The 25478-nt window shown below is 42.1% G+C and overlaps 1 protein-coding gene, 1 long non-coding RNA gene and 1 pseudogene across 4 annotated transcripts in view; 1 reads left to right on the forward strand and 2 right to left on the reverse strand.

Annotated features, from left to right (window-relative positions):
* Positions 1-2917: 2917 nt before the first annotated feature.
* IL12A (interleukin 12A) lies at positions 2918-10241 on the reverse strand. 2 transcript variants are annotated; one of them, NM_001009736.1, is made up of 7 exons: positions 9912-9927; positions 9145-9296; positions 6135-6248; positions 5738-5779; positions 5620-5661; positions 5376-5519; positions 3479-3634 (listed from the first exon to the last, which is right to left on the reverse strand). In NM_001009736.1, exons 1-7 carry the CDS (start codon positions 9925-9927, stop codon positions 3479-3481), a joined length of 666 nt encoding a protein of 221 aa, NP_001009736.1. The 2 variants fall into 2 exon arrangements, with proteins under 2 accessions (XP_012001722.2, NP_001009736.1); XM_012146332.5 differs by having other exon boundaries at positions 2918-3634; positions 9145-10241.
* LOC132658485 (uncharacterized) overlaps positions 9865-25478 on the forward strand; it is a 28562-nt gene continuing 12948 nt past the window's right edge. Inside the window, exons 1-2 of one of the 2 annotated variants that reach the window (XR_009598175.1) lie at positions 9865-9980; positions 10118-10819. This is a non-coding gene — a long non-coding RNA (uncharacterized LOC132658485). Of the gene's footprint in view, positions 9994-10117; positions 10820-25478 lie in introns of both variants that reach the window. The other variant, XR_009598174.1, reaches the window with a different exon arrangement.
* On the reverse strand, positions 19481-20425 carry LOC114112778 (small ribosomal subunit protein bS18m-like; annotated as a pseudogene).

Genomic DNA, 25478 nt, shown 5'->3' on the forward strand with positions numbered 1-25478 from the left:
GTCCACAGCAGTATTGTAGGTGCACTTTGCCTTAAAACAGGAAGCCACAGTTATGCTAGCCAGAACCAACATTTAGTCCTCAACCAGGGACAACTGCGTGGCCCAGCTGACACAGCCACAGGGACTTCTGGCCTCTGTCCCTTCTGGCTTTAGACAAAGCCGGTGTTCTCCTCTTTTGACTCCCAGGCTTTCTTTCCTCATTAGGGTGTCTAAGGCCCTTGTGCATCTCTTGAATTGTAACATACCCACCTGTGGCTATCTGGCCAGATCACTCTGCAGAACTGACCCCCTTTCCCCAAAGCTCTGGGCCTTCAGTGGGCCTCTGTCAGCTGTTTTTTTATGTTAATTCTCAGATTCAGTCATTCTTATTTCATTTTTAAAAAGTGATCTGTTACCAAATTTCTCTAATGAGCTAAATCTGATGCCTAATTTTAGGAGGGGCCTCAGGCTTCCTAAGTTACTTGCTCCCCACCCTCTGCTCTGGGAAGGTAGAAGCCTGCTTGTTTGCCATCGTGTCTTGTGCCAGACCGTCTCCTCTGCTGAACTCCCCTAGTAGGCAAACCTGGCAGGACAAGGCCTCACTGAGGTCTTCAAGCAAATGATCTAACAATTTTAAAACCTTGGTGTTGAGTGCAAACTAGAGGCCAGCACTGTACTGAGTCATTCAGTCTTCACAATAGCGCTGTGAAATAGGGCTACAGTTTTCTGAATTTCACAGATGAAAATAGCAAAGAGCAAACCCATTTGGCCCATCACCAAACCTAAGGGCTAATAATCATGATCAAAAATTGCTTCCATTTATTGTGTACATATTACATGCCAGGTGCACTGGTAATGCTTTGTAGGAGTTGCTGCATGTAACCCTTGATCTGATCCTTTGAGGTAGGTTCTAGTATTATCTTCACTTTTTAGGGGTCATGTGCCACACAGCTTACAGGATCTTAGTTCCCTGACCAGGGACTGATCTGGTAGCCCCGGCAATGGAAGCACACAGCCCTAACAATTGGACTACCAGAGAAGTCCCTATCTTCACTTTTTAGAAGAGAAAATGGGTAGGGAGAGGTCAGACCAGCATGGTCACGTCATACAAGTTGTAAATGGCAGACTAGGCTTAAATAAGAAAAACCAGAAAACTGGTCAAGTAGTGAAGAATGGACTTTGTTGTGAAGATATTTCTTGGGCTAGTGATGTTTTTGAAGGATGAATTGAATTGAATTGAAGTTGCTCAGTCGTGTCCAACTCTTTGCAACCCCATGGGCTGTAGCCTATCAGGCTCCTCCGTCCATGGGATTCTCCAGGCAAGAGTACTGGAGTAGGTTGCCATTTCCTTCTCCAGGGGATCTTCCCGACCCCGGGATCGAACCCAGGTCTCCCGCATTCCAGGCAGACGCTTTAACCTCTGAGCCACCAGGGAAGCCCATGGTAATTTCTGGAACCAAGGAGACACCTGTGATCCTGTGTATAAAGCCAGTCTATAACAAGTTGACAGTCTTGTCTGTCCTCGTCTCCAGGCACAGACAACCGGCCAGACAACCTTGCCATTCCAAGGACTGGAATGGGCTGGGCTGGGCTGGGATGCCAGCAACTCAACGGCACCGGTCCATCAAAGCCACTGAGTTCTTGCCATGATCAAAGCCGGCCGCCCCAAACCTAGTACTCAGAGGCAGGAAACTCCTATCTGTGAATCACCTGCTGGCCGTCCAAGCTTGAGGAGGAGTCCCTAAAGAACAGGAGGCATGTGATGGGATCTTAGCTTGATGATTTCTATCTGATTGTACATCAATTTGGTGGGGGGAGACTCTGAAAAACAAGTACGTCTCTCCACAGGTGAGGACCTGTGGTGGCCATATACACTCCCCTCCCTGTTCACTGGAATACGAATTGAGTTCTGAGGGAAGGATTCACCTGAGAAAAGACAGGGGGGACAGGGATGGACTCTGAATATTCCATTCTTTATGGCCTTTTCATATTAAGGAAGAATGCGATTAACAGAGTTCGAAAATTACATGGTATTCCATCAGGTAAATCTTTAAAAATTCTCATTGTTTAAAGAATTAAAAAGCACATCTCTCAAGCCAGAGCAAGGCTATTACCCATGTGCCACGTGGAGCAAGGCTATTACCCATGTGGTCTGGGCAGGAGTTCTATATCATTCAAAGCAAAGGGAGAATTTTCTTATTGTAATTTAGAAACAGTTCTCCCCTGAGAGACCAAGGGGTCACAAAAATTAGAATAATGTAACTAGAAAGCCTCTCAATGATGCTTTTCCCAGTTGGAGGATGCTATTATGTATTTGGCTAATGCACAGTGTGTTACTGAGCTGTGGTTAATAGGGAAAAACATTTTTATGTGTTTTAGAGTCAGATGTTGCACAAAAATAATAAAGTATATACTCACAGGCTGTAACTTCACTCAAACGGCCTCAGAATTAAAGTCTATCAGGCTTACGAGGCTTCCTTTAAAATATGAGGTTAAAGGACTTCCCTAGTGGTCCAGTGGTTAAGAATCTGCCTGCCAATGCATGGGACATGGGTTCGATCCCTGGGTCTGGAAAAATTCAGATTACACGCCACACAGGAACTAAACCCACTCTCCCCAACTACTGAGCCCGTGCTCTAGAGCCTGTGATCCACAACAGGAGAAGCCACGGCAAGGAGAAGCCTGTGTACCGCAGCTAGAGGGTAGCCCCTGGCCACTTGCTGCAACTAGAGAAAACTCACACGCAGAAACCAAGACCCAGCAGAGCCAATAAATAAATAATAAAATTCTTAGAGATGTTACAAAAATAAAATATGGGATTAAAGGAACTAGTAAGTGGGCAAGGATATCGTGGCATTCTTTCTAAGGTGATTGTTTTCAAATTTCACCAGTTTTCAGTTTTCCCACAATGTGTATTTTAGCATTCAAAGCATTCCAATCACATTAGAAAAACAGAATTACTTTTTCTTTTAATTCATTCATTTTATTTTTAGAACAACATAAGATATATCTCAAATCCACTTGGCAATAAATATCTTAATAAATATAACATAAATAAATATAAATTAGTTCACATGCTTTCATGAACATAAAATTATATAAATAAATACTTTAAAATAAATTATGTTTGAGTGTTTGTTTCTACAAACACTTTGGTACTAAAATAGCTTATAATTCCTTCTCTTTTAAAGGGAGAAAAAAGGAAACACGTTCTGTGAGGACATTTTCCCTCATCAATTTGCTCATGAAAACTTATGAAAATAACTTATGCCTAGTAAATACGAAATAGACTTGATCAAAAGAATCATGTGGATAGAACAGTCACATTCTGCAAGTCTGGAGAGATGACTCATGGAAACAAGCATGAGAATTCTGTCCAGCTTCAGTAGGGACAGGTCTAGCCACCCCCTCCCCAGTTCTTAACCCATGCCCTATTACAATCTCTTTGGTTCCAATTTTTCTAAAAAATGATTTGAAGGTTAGGAGAGACCTCAGCATTCTAGGAAGAACTCAGATAGCTCATCATTCTGTCGATGGTCACCGCACGAATTCTGAAGGCGTGAAGAAGGATGCAGAGCTTGACTTTTGTCTTATAAAAATCCAGTTCTTCCAGGGAGGGTTTCTGTGGCACAGTCTCACTGTCGAAATTCAGGGCCTAGGAGAATAAATATTGAGCATGTCATAGACGGTATTCCAAAATTAAAACGTTCATCTGTAAAAACGGGTGAAGCCAATACACGTCTCAGAGCCTGCAACCCACTCCCTCATCCCTTCTCCTAAACCCAATGCGAATCCACTCCCAGCCAGATGGGCAGGCAGAACCTGAGAGAAGAAGTGCTCATTATCCAAGCACATGGATCTTCAGTGAGCTCTGAAAAGACCCTGAAAGCTATTTAGAAAATCATCAGTGGGAGTTGCATTTTAGAAAGGAACAATTCTGTTAAGAGACATCTGCTGTGATATCCAATTAATTTTTGTACGTTACATTAAGAAGCTATGTCCTTTTCAGAACAGGGAGGTGATGGATTGCTACTGATCAGAAACTGTCTGTCAGTATCAGACCTGCTGACTACAGATACTCAGTCGTCTGAAATAAATAAATCTGGCACTGGGTCTCCCAGTTTGAGCCCTTTAATTTGATAACACAATGCAAGACCATGTGTGCGCAGTTGCTCAGTTGTGTCCGACTCTTTGTGACCCCATGGACTCTAGCCCATCAGGCGCCTCTGTCCATGGGACTATCCAGGCAAGAATACTGGAGTGGGTAGCTATTTCCTCTGCCAGGGGATCTTCCTGACTCAGGGATAGATCTTGGGTCTCCTGCATTGGCAGTCAGGTTCTTACTGCTGAGCCACTTGGGAAGCCCATATATTTGCACAACGTTCAGCACTTTTGCTTGTACTTCCTCACAAAAAGTCTAAAAGAAATGTAGAGTGGGTCATCACCCCATTTCACAGAGGAAGAAACTGAGGCACAGAGGTGCAGAATGTCTGGGCATAGTTGTCTGATTACTGGTGGAACTGACTCCATTCTTGGTCCCTGAAAATAAAATGTCGTCTACAGCTGTCTAGATGGTAACATTCTTTGATACTTGCATGATGTTCACTGCTTTTCAAACAAGTAATTTGGCACCAAAAAAAAAAAAAAAAAGAAAAAAGAATGAATGACATAAAAATAAATTTCTTTTCAGATAATCATTCTTGACGCTGTATTTATCCCATGCTCTGGTCACCACAGCAGCACCCTGCTCTTTCTTAAGTGGTTATTTCTATGTTTCATATTAGCATCATGTGTTCTGGTTATTCAGGAAATTACAAAGCAAGTTCTTGTCTCTGAGTAACACTGTGGACGTCCCCAGGGCATTTCTTTCTTTCATCCACATTTTGGTTCCGGATGGGTCCTATCCAGGCACTAGACTAGTATGTCTTTACTAACAGTATTTGCAGATGTGCATGCTGGCCCCTGTCAGGTACATCGCAGAGGTTTTAGAGATGTGTGAGAAGATGAGTGGAGTGGAATCCTTTTTTGGAGGTTTAAATACTACCTCTGCCATTTCCAAGCCGTGTGACCTCGGACAAGCGAATAACCCTCTAAGCATGGGATTCTTCCTTTCCACAGACCCCATGTGGTTGCCGTGGGGACAGCACACATATGAACATCTTTGCCCAGAGCCTGGGGCACATCGCATGATCAACAAGCAGGAGGCTGCTTTCCTTCATGTGATCGGCTCATGTTGCCCTCTCACTAGAGGGCGCCCTCAAGACTGTCTCCCCTACTATGTAACTGGCTTTGAAGGGGGCATTTCAGGCCTCCCTCAATCCAGGAAGGGCTGACAGTGGAGCCTTTCATCAGGGACCCTGGCTGGCTGTCTTAGCATGAAGGACGGGAGGTCTTACCTGCATTAGCTCAGCAATAGCTGCCAGCATGTTCTGGTCTAGAAAGACTTGCCTCTTAGGATCCATCAGAAGCTTTGCATTCATGGCCTGGAACTCCATGTGATACATCTTCAAGTCCTTGTAGATACTTCTAAGGCACAGGGTCTGGGTGATACAATGAAGTGGGGAAGGAACCATTGAGATGGGCTAAAAACATCCCCACCTACCCCAACGTTGCATTTGAAGAAAGAATCTTGTGTCTTACTGTCATAAAAGAGGTCTTTCCAGAAGACAGACAATGCCCATTCTAGAAGAAAAAAATAATGAGATATCAATGATATGAATTCATAATATGAGCTGAAACTTTCAATTTTCTGACTTACAGTTATTAAAGAGGTCTCTCTGGAAGCCAGGCAACTCTCATTCTAGAGCAAAAAAAAAAAAAAAAAAATCACACATCAAAAAGATACTAATTTTTAATATAAATTTTTTTGACTTCTCAAATATATCAAATTTTTTCACTGTGGTAAAAAACTCACATAACTATTTATCATCTTAACTATTTTAAAGTGTATAGTTCAGTAGTGTTATGTATATTTCACACTGTTGTAAAAAACCACATATTTTTACACATTTTGTTTCAAGTTGAACTTCTACAGTGGCGCCTGTTGCCATCCCATGAGGACAGAGCCCAGAAGCATGCACATTTTTGGAAGAAGATGAGGTCTGATGTACAGCCCTTAACCATGTTATAAGCTTTGGGAGGAAAATCCTCTATACCGTGGCTAATTCCAGTGGTAAACAGGCCTCCACTGTGCTGGTTTTATCTTTGGTGATATCTTCATGATCAATCTCCTCAGAAGTGCAGGAGTAAAATTCTAGGGTTTGTCTGGCCTGTGAAATATAAAAAAAAAAAAACTCAGCTTATGATATTAATAAGGCACCAGGCTCCCCATAACACTGGCACCAAAGCAAGAGTTGGCTGCCTTTGACTGCCATCTCTGACCTGTAGAAAATTCAAAGTCTTCATAAGACCAAAGAAACTGGTCATTGACACTCTCTCCCTCTCCCTCCTCTCCTTTTGCTTACAACATGTTTCTCCGGATGATATGTTTTTCCGTTATGTAAATACTATAAATCATTTCAACAGGCTGTGCTAATCAGCCTCTACACCATGCTGGGACACTTGCTTCTGGTGAAAACAGTTTATTTTCCTTTTGCCAAAGCATCTGTGTTTTATGAATATCTTTTTCAAATATAGCTTCTAGAGGGGGATTGTTAAGGTCACCACTTGATGGATATAACAAGCATGCAACCGTGAAAACAAGTGGAGATTTCATGTGTGGTATACACACACACACACATCATCTTACAAGCATGCTGAACACATTTATGAAATTTAGCTTAATAAGCCAATGATTTGTTGATTGAAGATCGAGATCATTTTTCCATTCAACAAGCCTGATATATGCTATGCTAGGTACTAAGGACTGTGAGAAAGAAGGGGACTGCATTATTCCCACCAGGATTCCCAGTTCAGCTGTGGAGACAGGCCAGTGCCCCAGTGACCAGGGGACACGCCGGCAGGTGAGAAGGGCTGAAGTGAAGGGTCAGAGGGCTCTAAGAAGGGAGTGGAAAGAGATGAAAAGGTTTCCCAGAGATGGGACATCCTCAGAGGAGGGGGATCGTCAGGCAGAGGGAACAGCATGGGCCTTGAATCAAAGCTTGAGAGTACAGGACACGTGTGGGCAACAAGTAGCAAAGCTTGCGACCCTGTCTGGGGTAGGAAGAAAAATGCCTCCGCCAGAGATATTCACCTCCCAATCCCTAGAACCTGAGACTATGTCACGTTATGTGGCAAAGGGGAATTAGGTTGCAGATGAAATTAAGGTCGCTAATCAGCTGACTTTGAAATAGATTATCCTGGAGTATCTGGGTGGGTCTAGTGTAATCTCTGGGTCCTTGTAAATGGAAGAGAGAGGCTGGAGAGTCAAGGTCAGAGAGATGAAGCCTGAGAAAGACTCATTTGTTGGCTTTGAGGATGGAAGGGGGCCACCAAGGAATGTGGACTGTTTCTACATGCTGGAAACGGCAAGAAAATGAATTCTTCTCTAGAGTCTCCAGAAAGAGATACAGCTCTGCTGACACCTTAATTTTAGACCAGTGAGACCCATTGTGGATGTCTAACCTCCAGGGCTGTATGATAATAAGTTTGTGTTGTTTAAAGCCATTAAGTTTGTGGTAATTTGTTACAGCGGCAATAGAAAATGCTCCTGGAGGCCTGAGCAGGTTGTAAAAAGTTAGATTTGCAACTACACTGCAACAAGAAAAAGAAAAAAGTCTCCAAATAAGACAATACTTTTATTTCTGTGATAATTGCCTTCCTTTATTCCAAAATGAAACAGTGACTGTCTATATTAGTACGGCATTGTTAAAAAAGATGAATCTATGAAATAGTGCCTGGCATACAGTAGGCACTCAATAAGTAATTTTTAAATGAAAAAATGAATAAATAGAGCAAAAAGGCAATGTGAGTCCAACTACTAAAGTTCTTCAAATCTTTTCAGGAGAAGCTAGACATCTGGATTCTTATATGACAGGTCTACTTTTTCAATGACATCAAACTCAAAAATTAAAATAAAATATAAAAGACACTGGCCAAACTTTACAGATCTGTGGGCTGGATACGGCCTCTGAATCACATGCATTTGCTACCTCTGTTTTCTCTACAAGTAGCCAGCTGATTTGTTCTGGCAAATTTGACACAGGAATCATATTAAAAAATCAAATTGAGTTCTCTGATCTTCTGACCTTTGGTGCTGCCTCTGGGAGGAGGAGAGTCAAATTTTTCACATGAAGCATCTATTTAAATCAGAGCTCCTAAATTTTACCCATATCATACTTTTCTTTAGGAATCAAAGGACTTATCTCTTCAGTTTTCACTTGGTGAGCTGCCTTTTTAATTAAGATGGATTGAACTGTAAGGAACAATGGTCAGCCCATTATAAAAGGTTGGAGGTGGGGAGAGTTCCTTAAGGAGAACTTGTGGCACTGAGCTTACTTTAAGATATTCATAAAGCAACAAGCTAGAAATATTCAAGAAAGATTTACTAGAGAGCAGGAAGGTCAAAGGACATCTTTTAAAATATCAGTTTAGGCTGTTGCAGCCAAAGAAATAGATGTTGGAAAGTTTTTAAAGGAAGAAGAAAAAGAAATTTTTTGCATTAAAATATGAAAGCTAAAAAAAAAAAATGACTGAAGCTTTAAATAAAATTAGATAACTCGCCCTCTAGAAAAGGAAGCCTGGACATGCACTGTCACAAGCCCCCAGAAATGTGTTACTGTCAACAAACAGAGCCACCAGACTGGAAGCTGGCGAGGACTGTGTGGGGCAGGGCCGATTCATCTTGGTAGCCCCCAGAGCACAGAGGCTGCCCCTAATAACAGTTTCCTGGATTGATAAGTTGTCAGAGGAAAAGTGTGGGCCTGACACAATTCCATCTCTGTTGGCAGGCTACAGGGAACACTGTAAATATCCACTTTCCACTGTGTAGGCACAGCCAAAACGAATGCCATTGTAATTTATGACCTCTCCTGCCTTCTCTGGAGACACAATTTCATTGAGACTCTTTAGCTAATAGTTGAGCCATTTGTAAAGTTCCCTCTTTCTCTCTTGACAGCTCCTGATTAACTTCCACAATTTCCCTGCAGTTCCTTCAGGTGACCGGGGTTCAGAGATGTCCCTTCACTAGACAGACTGCAGTGGGAACAAGGACAATGAAAAGCTCACCTTCTGCAGCGTGTTGCTGACGGCCCTCAGCAGGTTTTGGGAGTAGTCAAGGCAACTCGTTCCTGGGCCTGCTGTGGTGGTGGGCAGGCTCCTGCCCAAACTGAGGTGGGGCAGGTGGTGGAGGAGAACCAGGGTGGATATGAGGAGGAGGCCTGCAAGGGAATCCAGGGGAAGAATGAGCAGGCCGGCCTCCACCTTCCATCTCTTCTGGACATCTCCGCCCATCTCCTTCTGGGCACCAACCTCCCACTGATCTTTCAGCAACTAAGAGATGACGAATTAAGCTCTTGAAGGGCAGTGCTCTGTTCTAGGGCTGGAAACCAACTCACAGACACTATTGCCTTGTGAGTTCAGACCAGGGTGCAGGGCAGAGTTCACCCAGAAAAAGTCTCCATTTCAGGAGGAGGGAAAGCGAGGCCAGGAGGGGAAGCCACCCACTGTTTAGAGACAGCCTTGCTTTGAAGCCGACTAGCTAGGATCTGTCTTTCCTCTTAATGGTGTCGCCAAGGGAGCCTGGGCAAGAAATTATCTTGCGGGGCCTCAGTTTCTCATCCTTGAAGTGGGGCGGTTGTAATTTATGAGCTCCTGGGGCTGTACCACAGTTAAAAAAGAGGATGTCTTATTGGGCGCAGGATAAGCCCGCAGTGTCTCCCCGCGTCCTTCCTCCTCTGCACGAGATTGCGGTCTTCCAGTCTCCACGTAGCCCATCCCAAGTTTCTGCCTCCCGGCCGCGGTCCCCCAACCCGAGCGCGAGGCTGGTTACTCACTGCGAAGCGGGCACATGCTGAGCGGAGCGGCGAGGACGCGGAACCGAGCCGGCAGCTGGACGCAGACGGGTGCGCGCGGCAGGTGAGGGTGGTGGTTGGGAGGCCAACCCAGGGGTCACATTTTTATAATTGCCCGAGGCGCGGCAGGACTTTCCCGGGACTCTGATCTCTTGCTTGCTTTCTCTCTCTGTCTCTCTCTACATCAGCTTCTCGATGACACGTGGAGTCTAGCCCGCGGGGCTGGAGCGCTTTCGGATTAACTCCCCGTGCGCCCGGCCGCAGTCGTTCCGGGACGGCCCCGCCGCCTCCGGCCTGGCCCAAAACGAAAGTGAAATTCGGCTCAGCGTCGCGGCGCGGGGTCCCCGGGCAAGCCCGACCCCTGCCTCACCCTCCTCGGACGCCCCCCGCCCCCAGCTACCCAACCCTGGCCCCGTCGCCCCGCAGCGCCCCCTCCCGACGGAACACCGAGTAAGGCCACCCCCTGTCCATGCAAATTTAGGATGAGATCTGACCTCTCGCCTAGTTCTGGATGCGGGTAGGCAAATCATTCAATCATCATTCATTTTTTTCATATAGTCCACGGTGTGCCAGGGCGACACTGAGGGGCACCCAGCAGTGAACTGGTCACTTTCGGCTCACTCCCACACCATATCTGACTCAATGTGTTTTATTCTTGGGTACCATCTTAAATACAAAAAGGGGTGAAACCAGACTGGCTGTGCAATAACTACTCTTAGAAAATCCGGTTTCTTACAGCGTCCAGGAGAGAATCGTTAGAGTTTAGTGGGATGGATGTACAGAGTCCTGGGAGGAGAGGTCAGAGAAAGGTCCTTTCATCAAGGAGCATTGGAGTTGAGGAGGCAGCAAAAGTGCCCAGAAGGAGGGAGCTGCGGCCTGATTGTTGACAGGTGAGTAGACGTTAGACCGCTGCGGGTGAAATGGGATGCAAGTTCTAGGTCGAGGGAACAGGGATCAGACACACGGTTGGGGAAGGTAGAGGAAGGGGGTGATCTAGCACTCCTGTACAGTGTGTGAGGCTGGGAAGGGTGAGGGTGCTGTGCTTGAGGGCAGTAGGGTCCCTGCTGGGAAGTGTACTTTCTGCTGAGAGGGTTTTAGGCAGGAGATGCGGTTGCATTTGCATGATGGGAAAATCAGCAGTAGTGTGGAGGATGGGGGCTTCCCTGGTGGCTCAAAGGTAAAGAATATGCCTGCAGTGGAGGAAACCTGGGTTCAATCCCCTGGAGGAGGAGGGCATGGCAACCCACTCAGTATTCTTGCCTGCAGAATTCCATGGACAGAGGAGCCTGGTGGGCTACAGTCCATGGGGTCACAAAGAGTCAGACATAACTGAGTGACTAACACACACATACACATGAGGGATGGGTCGCAGGGGTCAGGAGTGGAGGGCATGACCAAGCCCTATTCAGATTGGAGACTCAAGGGTGGGCAATGGAATCCTCAGGATGGGGAGGGACCAAGACTTGGTAACTCCTCAGCTGAGCAGGATAGGAAGGTGCTAAGGATGGCTGAAGAGAGGTGGTTATGGTTCCTGCACAGGGGTTACTGTAAGAGGGGAGTGAGTTTGGAGGAGACACTGAGAAGTTCCATTTTGGATGTGTTGGGTTTGAGGTTCCTGTGGGACTTTTCAGTTCACTCATTTCTACCATGAGCGTTAGTCACCCTGGGTATGTATGAAAGGGAAGGGTGTGTTTGATCATCCACTCAGAGCCTCTAATGGATCTGACTGCACTATGGCCCCAGGACTTCAGTGTCCAATATCCACCTTTGGGCAGATGCACTCATGTTGTAGAGGGATAAGCCTTTTGGAGTACAGGAGAGAAGAGTGGTGCTTCCTTTGAATCCCTGTTGAAGTCTGGATGGATGAGGTCATAGTAAGCCTTGAGATGTTGCCGTGAATGCAAGGCAGGGCCAACCTTTACTAAAGATGTGGTGATGAAACCAATTAGGAGAAAGCTGTGTTAACCTCTTCTCTGATTCCAGCTCTCTGCTTTATTGGTATCAGTCTCCTTAGCAGATCATCTGCTATGAGGTACCCACCATAGGGACTTTTAGATGTGTGTAAAATGAGACCAACAGTTGATCTCTAAGGCTCCTTCCAACACTGTGGTCTAAGAATTAGAGAGCAATGCATTGTCAGAAACAGTTGCATCTGCAGGTTGTGTGAAGCAAATAAGGGGTGCTGAGCTGTACTGTTGCCATAGGGATTTAGGATGGAGTTATGTATACTTGAAGTCAGAATGAAGTCAAGTTTAGCTGAGCCATTTCTCCTTTGGGAGGGCTGTCTCCTATGAAAAAGAATTTCTGAAGCGTAAATGAACATAGGGCCTATGCTCAGAATAGATTCTTGGCCACCAGACATTGTTTCTAACCTGTACTTTAGTGAAACAGTTCTCTGATGTGCTGCACATTCTGTAGCCAAGATAAAAGGACAGCTTTCTTCTGAGATAACATTACTTTTCTATAAGAGACATTCTTTGCCCGTGATCGCTATTACATGGTGTCTAGCACTATATTGGAAGTCTTGGCCAATGAGATAAGGAAAGAAAAAGAAATGAGAGATTTAAAATTGGAAAGTAAAAGACAAAATCTCATTATTTACAGTTGATATATAAAAAAACAACAGAAAGAATAGATCAAATACTAAACTAATAAGAGAATTAATCTGTACAGACTCTATCTATAAACTTCATTGGATACAAATACTAACTTTCAAAAATCAACCAAATTTCTTTACATCTGTAACAACATTTTATAAAATATAATAAAAATAATGTACCAGATAATAAATAGACAATAATAAAAAGAAGATACCATTCACAATAGCAGCCAAACTATAAAGTAACTGCCTGTTGATGGGGAAGCAGTACATGGACTCTAGACTGTTTGAATCCAGGTTCTGTTAGTTACTTGCTGTGTGTTCTTGTGCAAATTACCTATCTGTCTGAGCTCAGTTTCCTTATCTGAAAAATTATGATAATAAAGGTACTGTAGGGTGGTTGTGATTATTACACGAGTTAATGTAAGCATAAAATCATCTTTAGGGAAAATTCAGTCAAGAACATAGAGTGATTTAATTTAAATGGAAACGCATAACCTTGGGTGGAAGATCTTAAGATACAAATAGCTCAAGTCTCTTTTAGTTAATTCACATATTCAATGCAATCCCAATACAAATTACAAATAACTTTTCTGAGGAACTTAATAATAAGCCTAATCTAAAATATATAAGAATAAAAGCCCATGAATATCTAAGTTAAACCTGTAAAGAAATAATAGAGACAGGCAAATAGCCCTACCAGATATAAAGATATAGTTCAGAGCAATAGTAATAAAAATAACATTTGGCAATAGGATAGTCAAACGCACCTTTCAAACAAAACAGAAAGTTATAGACAGACTCATATGTATGTATATGTAGTATAAAGGTATGATGGCACTTAGATCAATCAGGGAAGCATGGATTGTTTAGTAGAAAATGTTATCACACACAAGTGGAGCCACTTAGAAGTAGGTTCAAGACTAAATGTGAAAAGTAAAAGTATTACAATAGTAGAAGAAAATGTAGGACACTATCTTCATCATTCAAGAGTGGGAATGGCCTCTTAAAAACACGAAAGCCCCAAGCCGTAAGTGAAACACTCATAGATTTGATTACATAAAATTAAAAATTTCTGTAGTATGATTTCCTGTTAACTATGAACAAAGTTAACAGATAGCTGACAGACTGGGAGAAAATATTGTGCAGTGTCTAAAACCAACAGGAAAGTATAGACGGTATAGAAGTATAGAAGACTAAAAGTCAGTAAGAAAAATAAACCCCAATGACAATGGGCAAAACTTATGAACAGGCAACAATATACAGAGAGGAAACATCAAAGGCTAACCAGCTTGAGGAGATGCTCAAATATAGTATAATCTGAAAACTACAACAGCAAAGAAGAATAATGTATCACTTTGACCTTTTAGACCACCAAAAAAAAAAAAAATGAGTACATTGGACACTGACAAGTGTTGGTTAAAATGTAGGATCCTAGGTTCTTTTATATAATGCAAGTAGGCTGATGCAGCTATACTGGAGGGCGTTTTGGCATCTGGTTCCAGTTGGCTTAAGTATATGCATACCTGATTATCCAGTGTTCTAGCTTGGGTATACATCCTAAAGAGATATAGATGCCAAGGTCCATGAAAGGGCGTGTATGAAGATGTTCATACATGTTAAGTCATTGGTTGTAGTGGTGGGAGTTGGAGACCATCTAGCTGCCCACCAGTGGGGAAATGAATAGATAGAACGTGAGGGATCTGCTTCCTGGAGTATTCTGCAACATTTAGAAGTAGTGGACACATCAATATGAGTATATCTTTAAAACGTAATACTAGGTAAAAACATAAAGATAAAACCAGAATAAGTTCTGTGTATAATACTAGACACAGACAGTTAAACCTCTTGCAGTCAGGTTTGTTTAGGAATACAAAAAAAAAAAAATTGGATTTTAGAAAAAGAAAAGGCAGCATCTCATGATTAAACACAATATTTCTGCAGCAAAATGTAGGAATGGGTTACATTAAGTGGATAAAGGCTACAAATAGCCTCATGTCCCATGCATCAGATTTTGCTAAGTGAGTTTAAGGAAAAACTTTTGGGGTCCAGAGCTATGAGGTTTCAGAGTTGTGGATAAGCAATGGCAGACTTGTGTTTACTTTAATGAGAAGAATATATTCAAAATGGTACATGTTATACAAGGACACTTGCAAACAAATGAAATGTGTTAAAAATATTAGGATAGATCCCACTGAGGAGTGATGAGATGAGAATGAGGAATGGGGATAAAAAATATATATAAATATAAGTATGTGTGTGTGTTAGTCTCTCAGTCAGTCTGACCCTTTGCAACCCCATAGATTGTAGCCTGCCAGGCTTCTCTGTCCATGGAATTTTCCAGGCAAGAATACTGGAGTGGGTTGTTTGCAAACTTTAATTGTAGTTTGGTACATTCAGATAGTTTTTCTATTAGTCATTCTTTTCCCACTGAGTTTGAGCAGTGGACCAATCTGAGATCTCATCTAATAGATCCATCACTGGTAATCAGAGGTCTTTTCAGATATTTGGCAGAATGTTTTAAGGTCTTGTATCACTGTTTCTCAGCTGGACGTGGTCTTGTTCCCCAGAGGACATTTGGCAAAGTCTGGAAAATTTTTTGTTGTTATGATAGAGACAGGGATTGCTACTGGCATCTAGTGGGTGGAGAAATGATGCCACGTACTACTCAAGATCCTATAGTACACAGGATGGCTTCTCCCACCCCCAAACTGAAATAAGTTACACTGTCCAAATTATCAGTGGTGCTGGATACCTGCAGCTGTACCAAATAATCAGTAGTTGCTCAGACTACGTGCCTTTGTTGTTATTCTCCTTGGGAGACAAGTTCACAGTCATAGGCTCTGAACTGAAGACTTAGCACTGTATCTTTGGTGCCATGATTTAGAGTGGCAGCCGATTCTTGGAAGAAGTGAGGTTCCAAAGAGGTTTGTGATCTGTGTGTCAATGTGAATCTGTAAGTAGGTATTGTAAACACCAGGGTCCTTCATAACATAGTGAGGAATTTGCTGTCAGTTTTCCTGAAGTTCTGTTCTATAGAGATCATTGAGTTTGAGCATAAATCAGGTGGTGTTCTCACGCCTCACCTGACAGAGTGGGGTCCAGTACAGCTCTGCTCCTGAAAGGTGACCTGTCAGGGTAAGAAGCAGAGCCTTATATTCCTGTTACGTGCCGAAGGATTGATGCTTTTGAACTGAGGTGTTGGAGAAGACTCTTGAGAGTCCCTTGGACTACAAGGAGATCCAAACAGTCCATCCTAGAGGAAATCAGTCCTGAATATTCATTGGAGGGACTGATGCTGATGCTGAAGCCCCAATACTTTGGCCACCTGATGTGAAGAACTGACTCATTGGAAAAGATACTGATGCTGGGAAAGATTGAGGGCAGGAGGAGAAGGGGGATGGCAGAGGATGAGATGGTTTGGCATCACCGACTCGATGAACGTGAGTTTGAGCAACCTCCAGGAGTTGGTGATGGACAGGGAAGCCTGGTGTTCGGCAGTCCATGGGGTCACAAAGAGTCTGACATGACTGAGCGACTAAACTGAACTGAACTGAATAGGCAAGCTTCAGGCATGACATGTTAATGAGGCTGGTTCCATGGAGCAATTATTTTTTGGCAGTGAAGTGTTTCAGCAGCAGGGAGAAAAGTAGTGAGCTGAGCCAGAAAGACTGACTTTGCATCTACGATCAAAAGACCTTAATTCTAGCTGCCTTCTGCTACTTGGTAGCTGTATAAACTAAGACAGGCCACTGCCTTTCCTAATTTTCATATCTGCAAAATGGAGATGGTAATGCTTGGTTGCCTAGTTTAGTCATGTGGATCATATTATATCTATCAATCACCAGGTAAGTATTTTGTAAAGTTGAAGAGAGTCATCACTATGAAATACCACTACACAGTGAGAGGAGTAGTTAAGATTTTTGGATTAAGGCACAGGGTCACTAGTTTCTTCCATAGCTGCCTCTTGGCACTCTTAAATGTTAAGTGGCAACTTCCCAATGAGGGGAAAGGGGAGTCCTAACCGTTCATAGTATTGTTTCTATAAGCAACATTTATATGTTATCATACTGTCTTCAGTTCAGTTTAGTCGCTCAGTCGTGTCCAACTCTTTGCGACCCCATGAATCGCAGCACGCCAGGCCTCCCTGTCCATCACCAACTCCCGGAGTTCGCTCAGATTCATGTCCATCGAGTCGGTGATGCCATCCAGCCATCTCATCCTTGGTCGTCCCCTTCTCCTCCTGCCCCCAATCCCTCCCAGCATCAGGGTCTTTTCCAATGAGTCAACTCTTCACATGAGGTGGCCAAAGTACTGGAGTTTCAGTTTCAGCATCATTCCTTTCAAAGAACACCCAGGACTGATCTCCTTCATAATGGACTGGTTGGATCTCCTTGCAGTCCAAGGGACTCTCAAGAGTCTTCTCCAACACCACAGTTCAAAAGCATCAATTCTTCAGTGCTCAGCTTTCTTCTCAGTCCAACTCTCACATCCATACATGACCACTGGAAAAACCATAGCCTTGACTAGATGGACTTTTGTTGGCAAAGTAATGTCTCTGCCTTTGAATGTGCTATCTAGGTTGGTCATAACTTTCCTTCCAAGGAGTAAGCGTCTTTTAATTTCATGGCTGCAATCACCATCTGGAGTGATTTTGGAGCCCCCAAAATAAAGTCTGACACTGTTTCCACTATTTCCCCATCTATTTCCCATACTGTCTTAAATAACCTCAAAAATACTGACAGTGGTCTTCAAGAAAAAATTTCCAGAAAAGATGTTATTATTGCTCATTGATGCTCCAGAATAAAGGTTTTTATGAATATTATTGCAAATTTTTCTGGAACTTGAGATAGTTTAACAAACAAACAAGCAAAAATGATACGGCTCCTGGCCATTGCAGCCTCATGCCTGATGAGATCACCTGATGCTTAGACATGAAAAAGAAAAAGATGATAAATTTGATTATATAAAGAACAAACATTTCTACAACAAAAGGATACCATAGATAACATTTAAGACAAATGATAACCTAGAAAAAAAACATTTGCAACAGTATGTGACAGATCAAGGGCTCATCTCCTTAGTATATGAGTATGAATATTAAAAAGGAAAAAGTCAACAATCCAATAAAAAAATGGGCAAAGGATATGAATAGACATTTTGAAGAAAGAAAAATATAAATTACTTAGAAACATATGACAAATAGCTGCACTTAAAATTAGATAAATGCAAATTAAAATGATTAGATATGGTTTTTAGCCTTATACTTCACAGAACTAAAAAGTTTGATGATTTATGGGTATGTTGAAATTGGTTGCCATATTATGTTGGTGGGAGTGTAATCTAGTGCAATCTATTGGAAGCATTAGTTGGCCATAGCTATTAAAATTAAAAAAATACACATGTACTTTTGCTCAGCATTTCTATGTCCAAGAATTTATCCTATACACTATTTGCACATATTGGAGAAGGAAATGTCAACCCATTCCAGTATTTTTGCCTGGAGAATCCCATGGACAGAGGAGCCTGGCGGGTTACAGTCCATGGGGTTGAAAGGAGTTGGACACAACTGAGCTACTAACACTTTCACATATATATGAGGACTTAATTCCATGGAAAGTATTATTTTTAATATCAAAGACCTAGAACACTCTAAATGTCCATTAATAGGGGCTTATTTCATTAAAAGATGGTTCGTCTTTTCAATGGACTCTTCAGTGTAGCTTGAGTTAGATTTTTATGTGTGATAGGAACAATCTTCATTATATGAAAATTCATGTGAGGAAATTCCCTAGCAGTCCAGTGGTTAAGACTTCACCTTCCAATGCAGGGAGTGTGGGTTTGACCCCTGGTCAGGCAGTTAAGATCCCCCAGGCCTCGTGACCAAAAAATCCAAAAGACATAAAACAGAAGCAGTGTTGTAACAAATTCAACAAAGACTTTAAGAATGGTTCACATTTGAAAAAAATAGTTATGTGAAAAATCAAGGTTCAGGGACTTCCCTGGAGGACAAGTGGTTAAGACTCCGCACTTCAAATGCAAGGTGTGATGGTTCTGTCCCTGGTCGGGAAAATAACATCCCACATGCTGTGAGCCATGGCCAAAAAAAATAATTAAGGCTCAGTGTCCACTGTGTAGTATGCTTCTGTTTGTGCAAGGAAAAAGTATATACTTATATATTTATACGCACATATGTATGTATACATAGATGTAGGTGTAGTATCAACATAGACCTACATTCATAAGAGCATAGAAAATCAATCAACCATTTCCACTAGAGGAGATTGAATCTTTGAAGTACCGAGAAAATCTGCTTTTTATTGAATAGCCTCTTTATTGTTTGAATTATTTAACATTCAAATATATTGCAGCTTTATTTATTTTTGTTTTGCTTTATTTGTCTTTTAAAAGGTCACCTACTGGCAGGTGAAGTGAACTTCCCAGAGAGCTGCTGGGCCCATTCTGATAGCTCTTAAAAACATTTTTTAATTGAAACATTTACACTGTTGTGTAATCTCTGGGGTTTCTCAGGTGGCACAGTGATAAAGAATCCACCTGTCAATGCAGGAGATACTAGAGACTCGGGTTCCATCTCTAGATTGGGAAGATCCCTGGAGAAGGAAATGATAACCTACTCCAGTATTCTTGCCTGGAAAATGCCATGGACAGAGGAGCCTGGTGGGCCAGAGGTCCATGGTGTCACAAAGAGTCAAACACGACTGGGCACACATGTGCGAGCATTCAGTCCATTCATCATCCATCCATCCCTTTATCATTTCACTCTGTTTTGAAGAATACTCTGCACATGTGCTACACATCTTTAGATCTTCTCTTTCAACTATTATGTGACTCTCTTTCACTGGCTGGAGCCTTTCTAGCCTCTGGCCTGGTACAGTGGAAAGACCATGGGCTTTGCAGAACTGATTAAAAATCTAAACCTCCATCACTTTCTTTCTTTTTTTTTAATTGCAAAGTAAGTTTACTGATGACAACTTTATATAATTTACTCCCTATATTTGATGTTACAAACTTTAGGGTCTTTGAGATATGCAGGATCCTTATATGTAACTGGCATGCTGCTGCTGTTGCTAAGTCGCTTCAGTCGTGTCCGACTCTGTGTGACCCCATAGACGGCAGCCCACCAGACTCCCCCGTCCCTGAGATTCTCCAGGCAAGAACACTGGAGTGGGTTACCATTGCCTTCTCTTACTAAGAACCCTGCTACTGCTGCTGCTAAGTCGCTTCAGTCGTGTCCGACTCTGTGCGACCCCAGAGACGGCAGCCCACCAGGCTCCCCAGTCCCTGGGATTCTGCAGGCAAGAACACTGGAATGGGTTGCCATTTCCTTCTTCAGTGCATGAGAGTGAAAAGTGAAAGTGAAGTCACTCAGTCGTGTCTGACTCTTAGTGATCCCATGAACTGTAGCCCACCAGGCTCCTCCATCCATGGGATTTTCCAGGCAAGAATACTGGAGTGGGGTGCCATTGCCTTTCTCTCCATGTAACTGGCATAAGCTTCTATATTTGAGCTCTCTTAATTCTTTTTGTGATTTCTTTTTATTCCCACAAAGACCTGTTATGTGCCTCCCATATATGCATCCAGTAAATGGAGACATAAACTGGGATAAAAGTTGTATATTCTTATAATCTACATGGTTTCCACACAAGATATAATTTTTCAGAGGCTCTTTATAAGGATTTTCCATTGGAGCAGGCAGGTCCTCCTTGCTTGTTATCTTTTTGTATTGTGAACAACTTCTTCACAGCACTGCATGAGTCCCGGAATTTGTGAGGCAGACAGCACCTGTCACGAAAGGCGTCAACTTTCTCCTCCCTAGCCTACTGCAAGAGCTACCACAGAGGCCATGGTTCCTTGCTCCTCCCCTTCCCTCCATCATTTTCTAACTGTACAGTTTTTGGTTATTTCATTAACTTTTCTGAACTCCTATAAAACAGGAAGAAAAACACCTACCTGCTGGGATTGTTGGGACAATTTATTGGGATCATGTACATACAGCTGGGCAATGGGTGAGGCCCTGTAACACAGCAGCCTTGCCCTTAGTATGTTAGAGCATGTTGCTAGTTTCCTTTTGTGGGGCTGGTTTCTAAACAGTGATTGATGAGGCTTTAAATAACCCCTGGAGGGCCCATCACAAGCCCTATTCTTCAGTGAGTAGAAGGGCTGAGGTTAGTTTTTTGATGCTGTATGGCCCCTCATGTGGAAGGAAACAGAATATTCCTAGTTAAGACAATCCTTTTTTGATTCTTAAAAAACAGTGAAATTTTCTCAACATACAAGACCTGAAAAGCAGGCTAGCTCGTACTAGCTTTTTAAAGTCTCCAAATAGTCATTTTTATAGTTTATATAGTCATTCTTCATGTTTATTTTCCATTGTTTTTTATTCCTCCACATTTTTATGATCTTATACCAGAGACAATTGTTCTTTCTGCCTAAAGGGCTCCTTTTAGATTTCTTTGTTTTAAAGCACAGGTTTGCTGGCAACAAACCCTCTTACTTTTTGTCTTAAATGTCTTTATTTCGCCTTAATATTTGAAATATACTTTTGCTTGGCCGTTATTTTCTTTTAGCGTTTAGGAGATGTTATCCCAGAGTCCTCTGGCTTCCATTGCTTCTGTTTCTCATTGTTCTCCTGAGGGTAATATGGAAGATAGTCTGACTGATTTTAGGGAGGATTTTCTTTTTTTGTCTTGTTTTCCTAAAAATTTGGTTATACTATTCCTAAATGTGTTTTCCTTTGTATTTATCTTGCTCAAGGTTTGTAGTACTTCTTGAATCTATAACTTGATCCCTTCAAATTAATTTTGAAAAATTCTCAAATATTGCCCCTATTGCTCCAATTCAGTTTCGCTCTAGAACCCTTCTGGAATTTTAATTACACATATGTTTTACCTTTTCGCAATGTCTTACATATGTTTATGCTATTTTCTGTATTTTTCACCTTTTTCTTCTTTTTTTGATTTGAATGCTTCCATTTGGGTATTTTCTGGTAAACAATCTTCTGAATCGCTAATGCATTTTTCATCTATCTAAACTGTTGTTAAATTCATTTATTGAACTTTAATTTCATCTGTCTAAACTGCTATTAAATTCATTTATTATATTTTGCAGTTTTGGAATTTATATTTGGCTTTTTATTTTTAATGCATAGATTTCAAATCTCTGATGAAATTCTCCATCTTGTCATCTATTTTCTTGAACATGTTGATTACAGTTATTTTGCATTCTGTGACAGATAATTCTAGTGTCTGGATCGTCTCTGTATCTGTTTCTATTGTGTATTTTTTCTCTTGCCCCGCCCCTTTGTATGTCTGGTAATTTTTGATTGGATGCCAGACATTGCTTATGAAAAGTTGTAAAAACTCTCAGTGATGTTAACTCTGGCAAATGGTCAGATTAAAAGCAGAATACCTTAAATTAATAAGGGAATAAGCTGACTGGAGCTTGGGTTTACAAGGCTGATCTGTATCTATTTACCCTTATTTCTAGAATGTAGTTCAATCATTCAGGAATGATTCAATCAAATCAGGAAGTGTTTACAAAACCCACTCTGCTTTGCTAGGCTCTGAGTGCTAATGTTTATTTATCCAGCACTATGGTACTGTCTGGAGAAGGCGATGGCACCCCACTCCAGTACTCTTGCCTGGAAAATCCCATGGATGGAGGAGCCTGGTGGGCTGCCATCTATGGGGTCGCACAGAGTCGGACACGACTGAAGCGATTTAGCAGCAGCAGCAGCAGCATGGTACTGTCATTAGCTCTGTTTAGCTTCTCAGTCTCTTAATAGCCTTTTGTTTTTCCTCTCTAACTCTTAGTCTCCTCTGCTTACTAATTGGCAAATATGTAGAGGCAAAATCTAGATAATTCTATTTAAATCAGTTCTCTGCACTTTCGTTCCTTCCAAAATTTTAGCATCTCAAGTCCTGGTTGTTTCGGTGGCCCTGAGCTTCAATATTTGTCTCTCCAATGAGTCTGCCAAAACTCCTGCTCACCTTTTCTGCTTTTTAAAAGCCATTCTCTGCTCAGCTTCTCTACCCTCTATCCATTATGCATGTGAGTCAGCAGATACTCAGTAGGGATTGTAGAATATCAGGTTTATCCCAGTGAGTTTGCCTTCTTTTAGGGATATTGACTTGACTCTTCAAGCCCTGGCTACCTCAGTGGCTCTTCAATGTTTTCAGACAATAACATTTTTTTTTAAATTTAGTTCTTCTAGCTATTTTCATAGGAAGATTTTTTTTTTTTTTTAACTACAAGCCAGCCTGCCATGGCTAGAAATAGAAACCAAATAGCCCTTTTAAATACAGGGTCTGCTAGGCATTCCGAAGTTAAAGCTTAAATTCAGAGTGATTATGACAACAGATGGAATTCTTCTTTTTAAAAATAATATACTATCCTTGGCACTAGAAGAGCTGTGATGAACACAAAGTAATAGGAATGACCTTTGGGACTTCCCAGGTGGCGCTAATGTTAAAGAACCTGCCTGTCAATGCAGGAGATATAAGAGATGTGGGTTAATATATAAGAGACCCCTGGATTGGGAAGATACCCTGGAGAAGGAAATGGCAGCTCACTCCAGCATTCTTGCCTGGAGAAGTCCATGGACAGAGGAGCCTGGGAGTCTACAGTCTGTGGGGTTGCAAAGAGTTGGACATGACTGACGCTACTTAGCACAGGCTCCCCTGGTACCCCAGCTGGTAAAGAATCCACCTGCAATGCAGGAGGCCCCTGTTGGATTCCCGGGTCAGGAAGATCCCCTGAAGAAGGCATAGGCTACCCACTTCAGTATTCTTGGGCTTCCTTGGTGGCATAGGTGGTAAAGAATTCGCCTGCAGTGCTGGAGACCTGAGTTTGATCCCTGAGTTGGGAAGATTCCCTGGAGAAGGGGATGGCTACCCACTCCAGTATTCTGGCCTGGAGAATTCCATGGACAGAGGAGTCTGGAAGGCTACAGTGTATAGGTGGCAAAAAGTTGGACATGACTGAGCAACTTTCACTTTCAGTTTTCACTTAGCATAGCACAGCATATAACATAGGTATTACTACTATCATCCCCATTTTTGTAGATGAGGAGATTGAGGAACAGGACATCTTAGTGAGTCACTATTTAGCAAGGAACGGTACTGGGATTTGAATCTATGTGGGCTCTGATATTCTTAGCAGAAGCTTAGAACTTTAAACAAGTCTTTTGGACTCTGTGGGAGAGGGCGAGGGTGGGATGATTTGGGAGAATGGCATTGAAACATGTATAATATCATATATAAAACGAATAGCCAGTCCAGGTTCGATGCATGATACTGGATGCTTGGGGCTGGTGCACTGAGATGACGTAGAGGGATGCTATGGGGAGGGAGGAGGGAGGGGGGGTTCAGGATGGGGAACGCGTGTATACCTGTGATGGATTCATGTTGAGGTATGGCAAAACCGATACAATATTGTAAAGTAATTAACCTCCAATTAAAATAAATTTATTTTTTTAAAAAACAAGGTTTTATTATTGAGAAGGTAATATGATAATCTTTCTCTTCTATAACAGATAATGAGAAATATACAGAGACCTTTATACCATAGCATCCTTCAGGAACTCATTGCATCCTTCTTTTCCATTTGTATTGCCTGCATGCCTTGCACAGAGATGGGCACATGCAGAATCACAATAAAACCTTCTGATTTCCTGGTTGGAGCTGAGATCTGAAGTTATATTTTATCATTTGTCCTCTTGCTTTTCTTATGTTACTGTTAAGAATTCAGCAACACACATGGCACTTGTGAAAATGAAGTTTAGGGTTACGCAGTATGATTGTGTAGGCCAAAGAGATAGTTTCGAGCAAAATCTACCCTGCACTTTGCTTGTCAAACTAAGTGATAGCCACTGCAGCAAGGAAGAAGGAGTGCCTTTCTCTTACTCAGATTCTGGACAATTCTAAGAATTTTTCCTTGTCTATCTCACAAAAGGCATTACCCATCTTTTCTGGGCAAAACAGTTGGACAGAAAGACATCTAAACCCAACTGCTTGTTATCATATACTTCTGTTTATTTGGGACCCACTGCAAGGGAAATTTACAGGGTCTGATAACACTGATCTCAGAGCAGGGAGAAGGAAACTAGGACAGGGAAACACTGGCCATATTTGTACTTCAGAAAGGGAAGAGTTGAATCAGTTTTCTGTCCCCAGATGCTACCTTTGGTATCAGACCAGAATAGATTTCCAGAGAAGAAACTCCAGGTGAAAGCAGCAGTCAGGACCTTTTCTGATATCCTACAATTTCATTTCCTCTGTCGTTTTCACAGCATGAAATGCCCCAGTGTTTCTTTCCTAATCAATGGTGTAAATTTACCCAGCGTCAAGGAACTTCAAAGAACTTGGTGGTGGTAGTGGTTTAGTTGCTAAGTCGTGTCCGTATCTTGCGATCCCATGGACTGAAGTCTGCCAGGCTCCTCTGTCCATGGGATTCTCCAGGCAAGAATACTGGAGTGGATTGCCATTTCCTTCTCCAGGGGATCTTCCTGACCCAGGACTCAAATCCAGGTCACCTGCATTGCAAGCAGCTGATTTACTAACCGAGCTATGAGGGAAGCCCGAGGAACTTAAAACTGTATATTTACTCTACTGATAGTAATAGCCTTTTAGACAGTGGACACAGAGTACTATTGAGCAGTTTCTCTCCATCAGCTGAGAACTAGTGTTTTCACACCCAGTAAATATTTAGCTCTATAGAAAGATTAATCAAATATATTCCCATAAAGCACTTGAAATTTATCTATTTTGGATTAAATAGAGCTAAACTAATTTCCTGCACCAATTTTAGGATATCTATCTAATATACAAGTTTCTACAGTTGATTTCATTTATTAATACCTTGGGATCATCTGAACCAAAGAGTCTGAGAATAGTCAAATTAAAAACTCACTGAATTCTAAGCAAAGTTCC

The sequence above is a fragment of the Ovis aries genome, chromosome 1 (genome assembly GCF_016772045.2).
Source record: "Ovis aries strain OAR_USU_Benz2616 breed Rambouillet chromosome 1, ARS-UI_Ramb_v3.0, whole genome shotgun sequence".
In the NCBI taxonomy this organism is placed as follows: domain Eukaryota; kingdom Metazoa; phylum Chordata; class Mammalia; order Artiodactyla; family Bovidae; genus Ovis; species Ovis aries.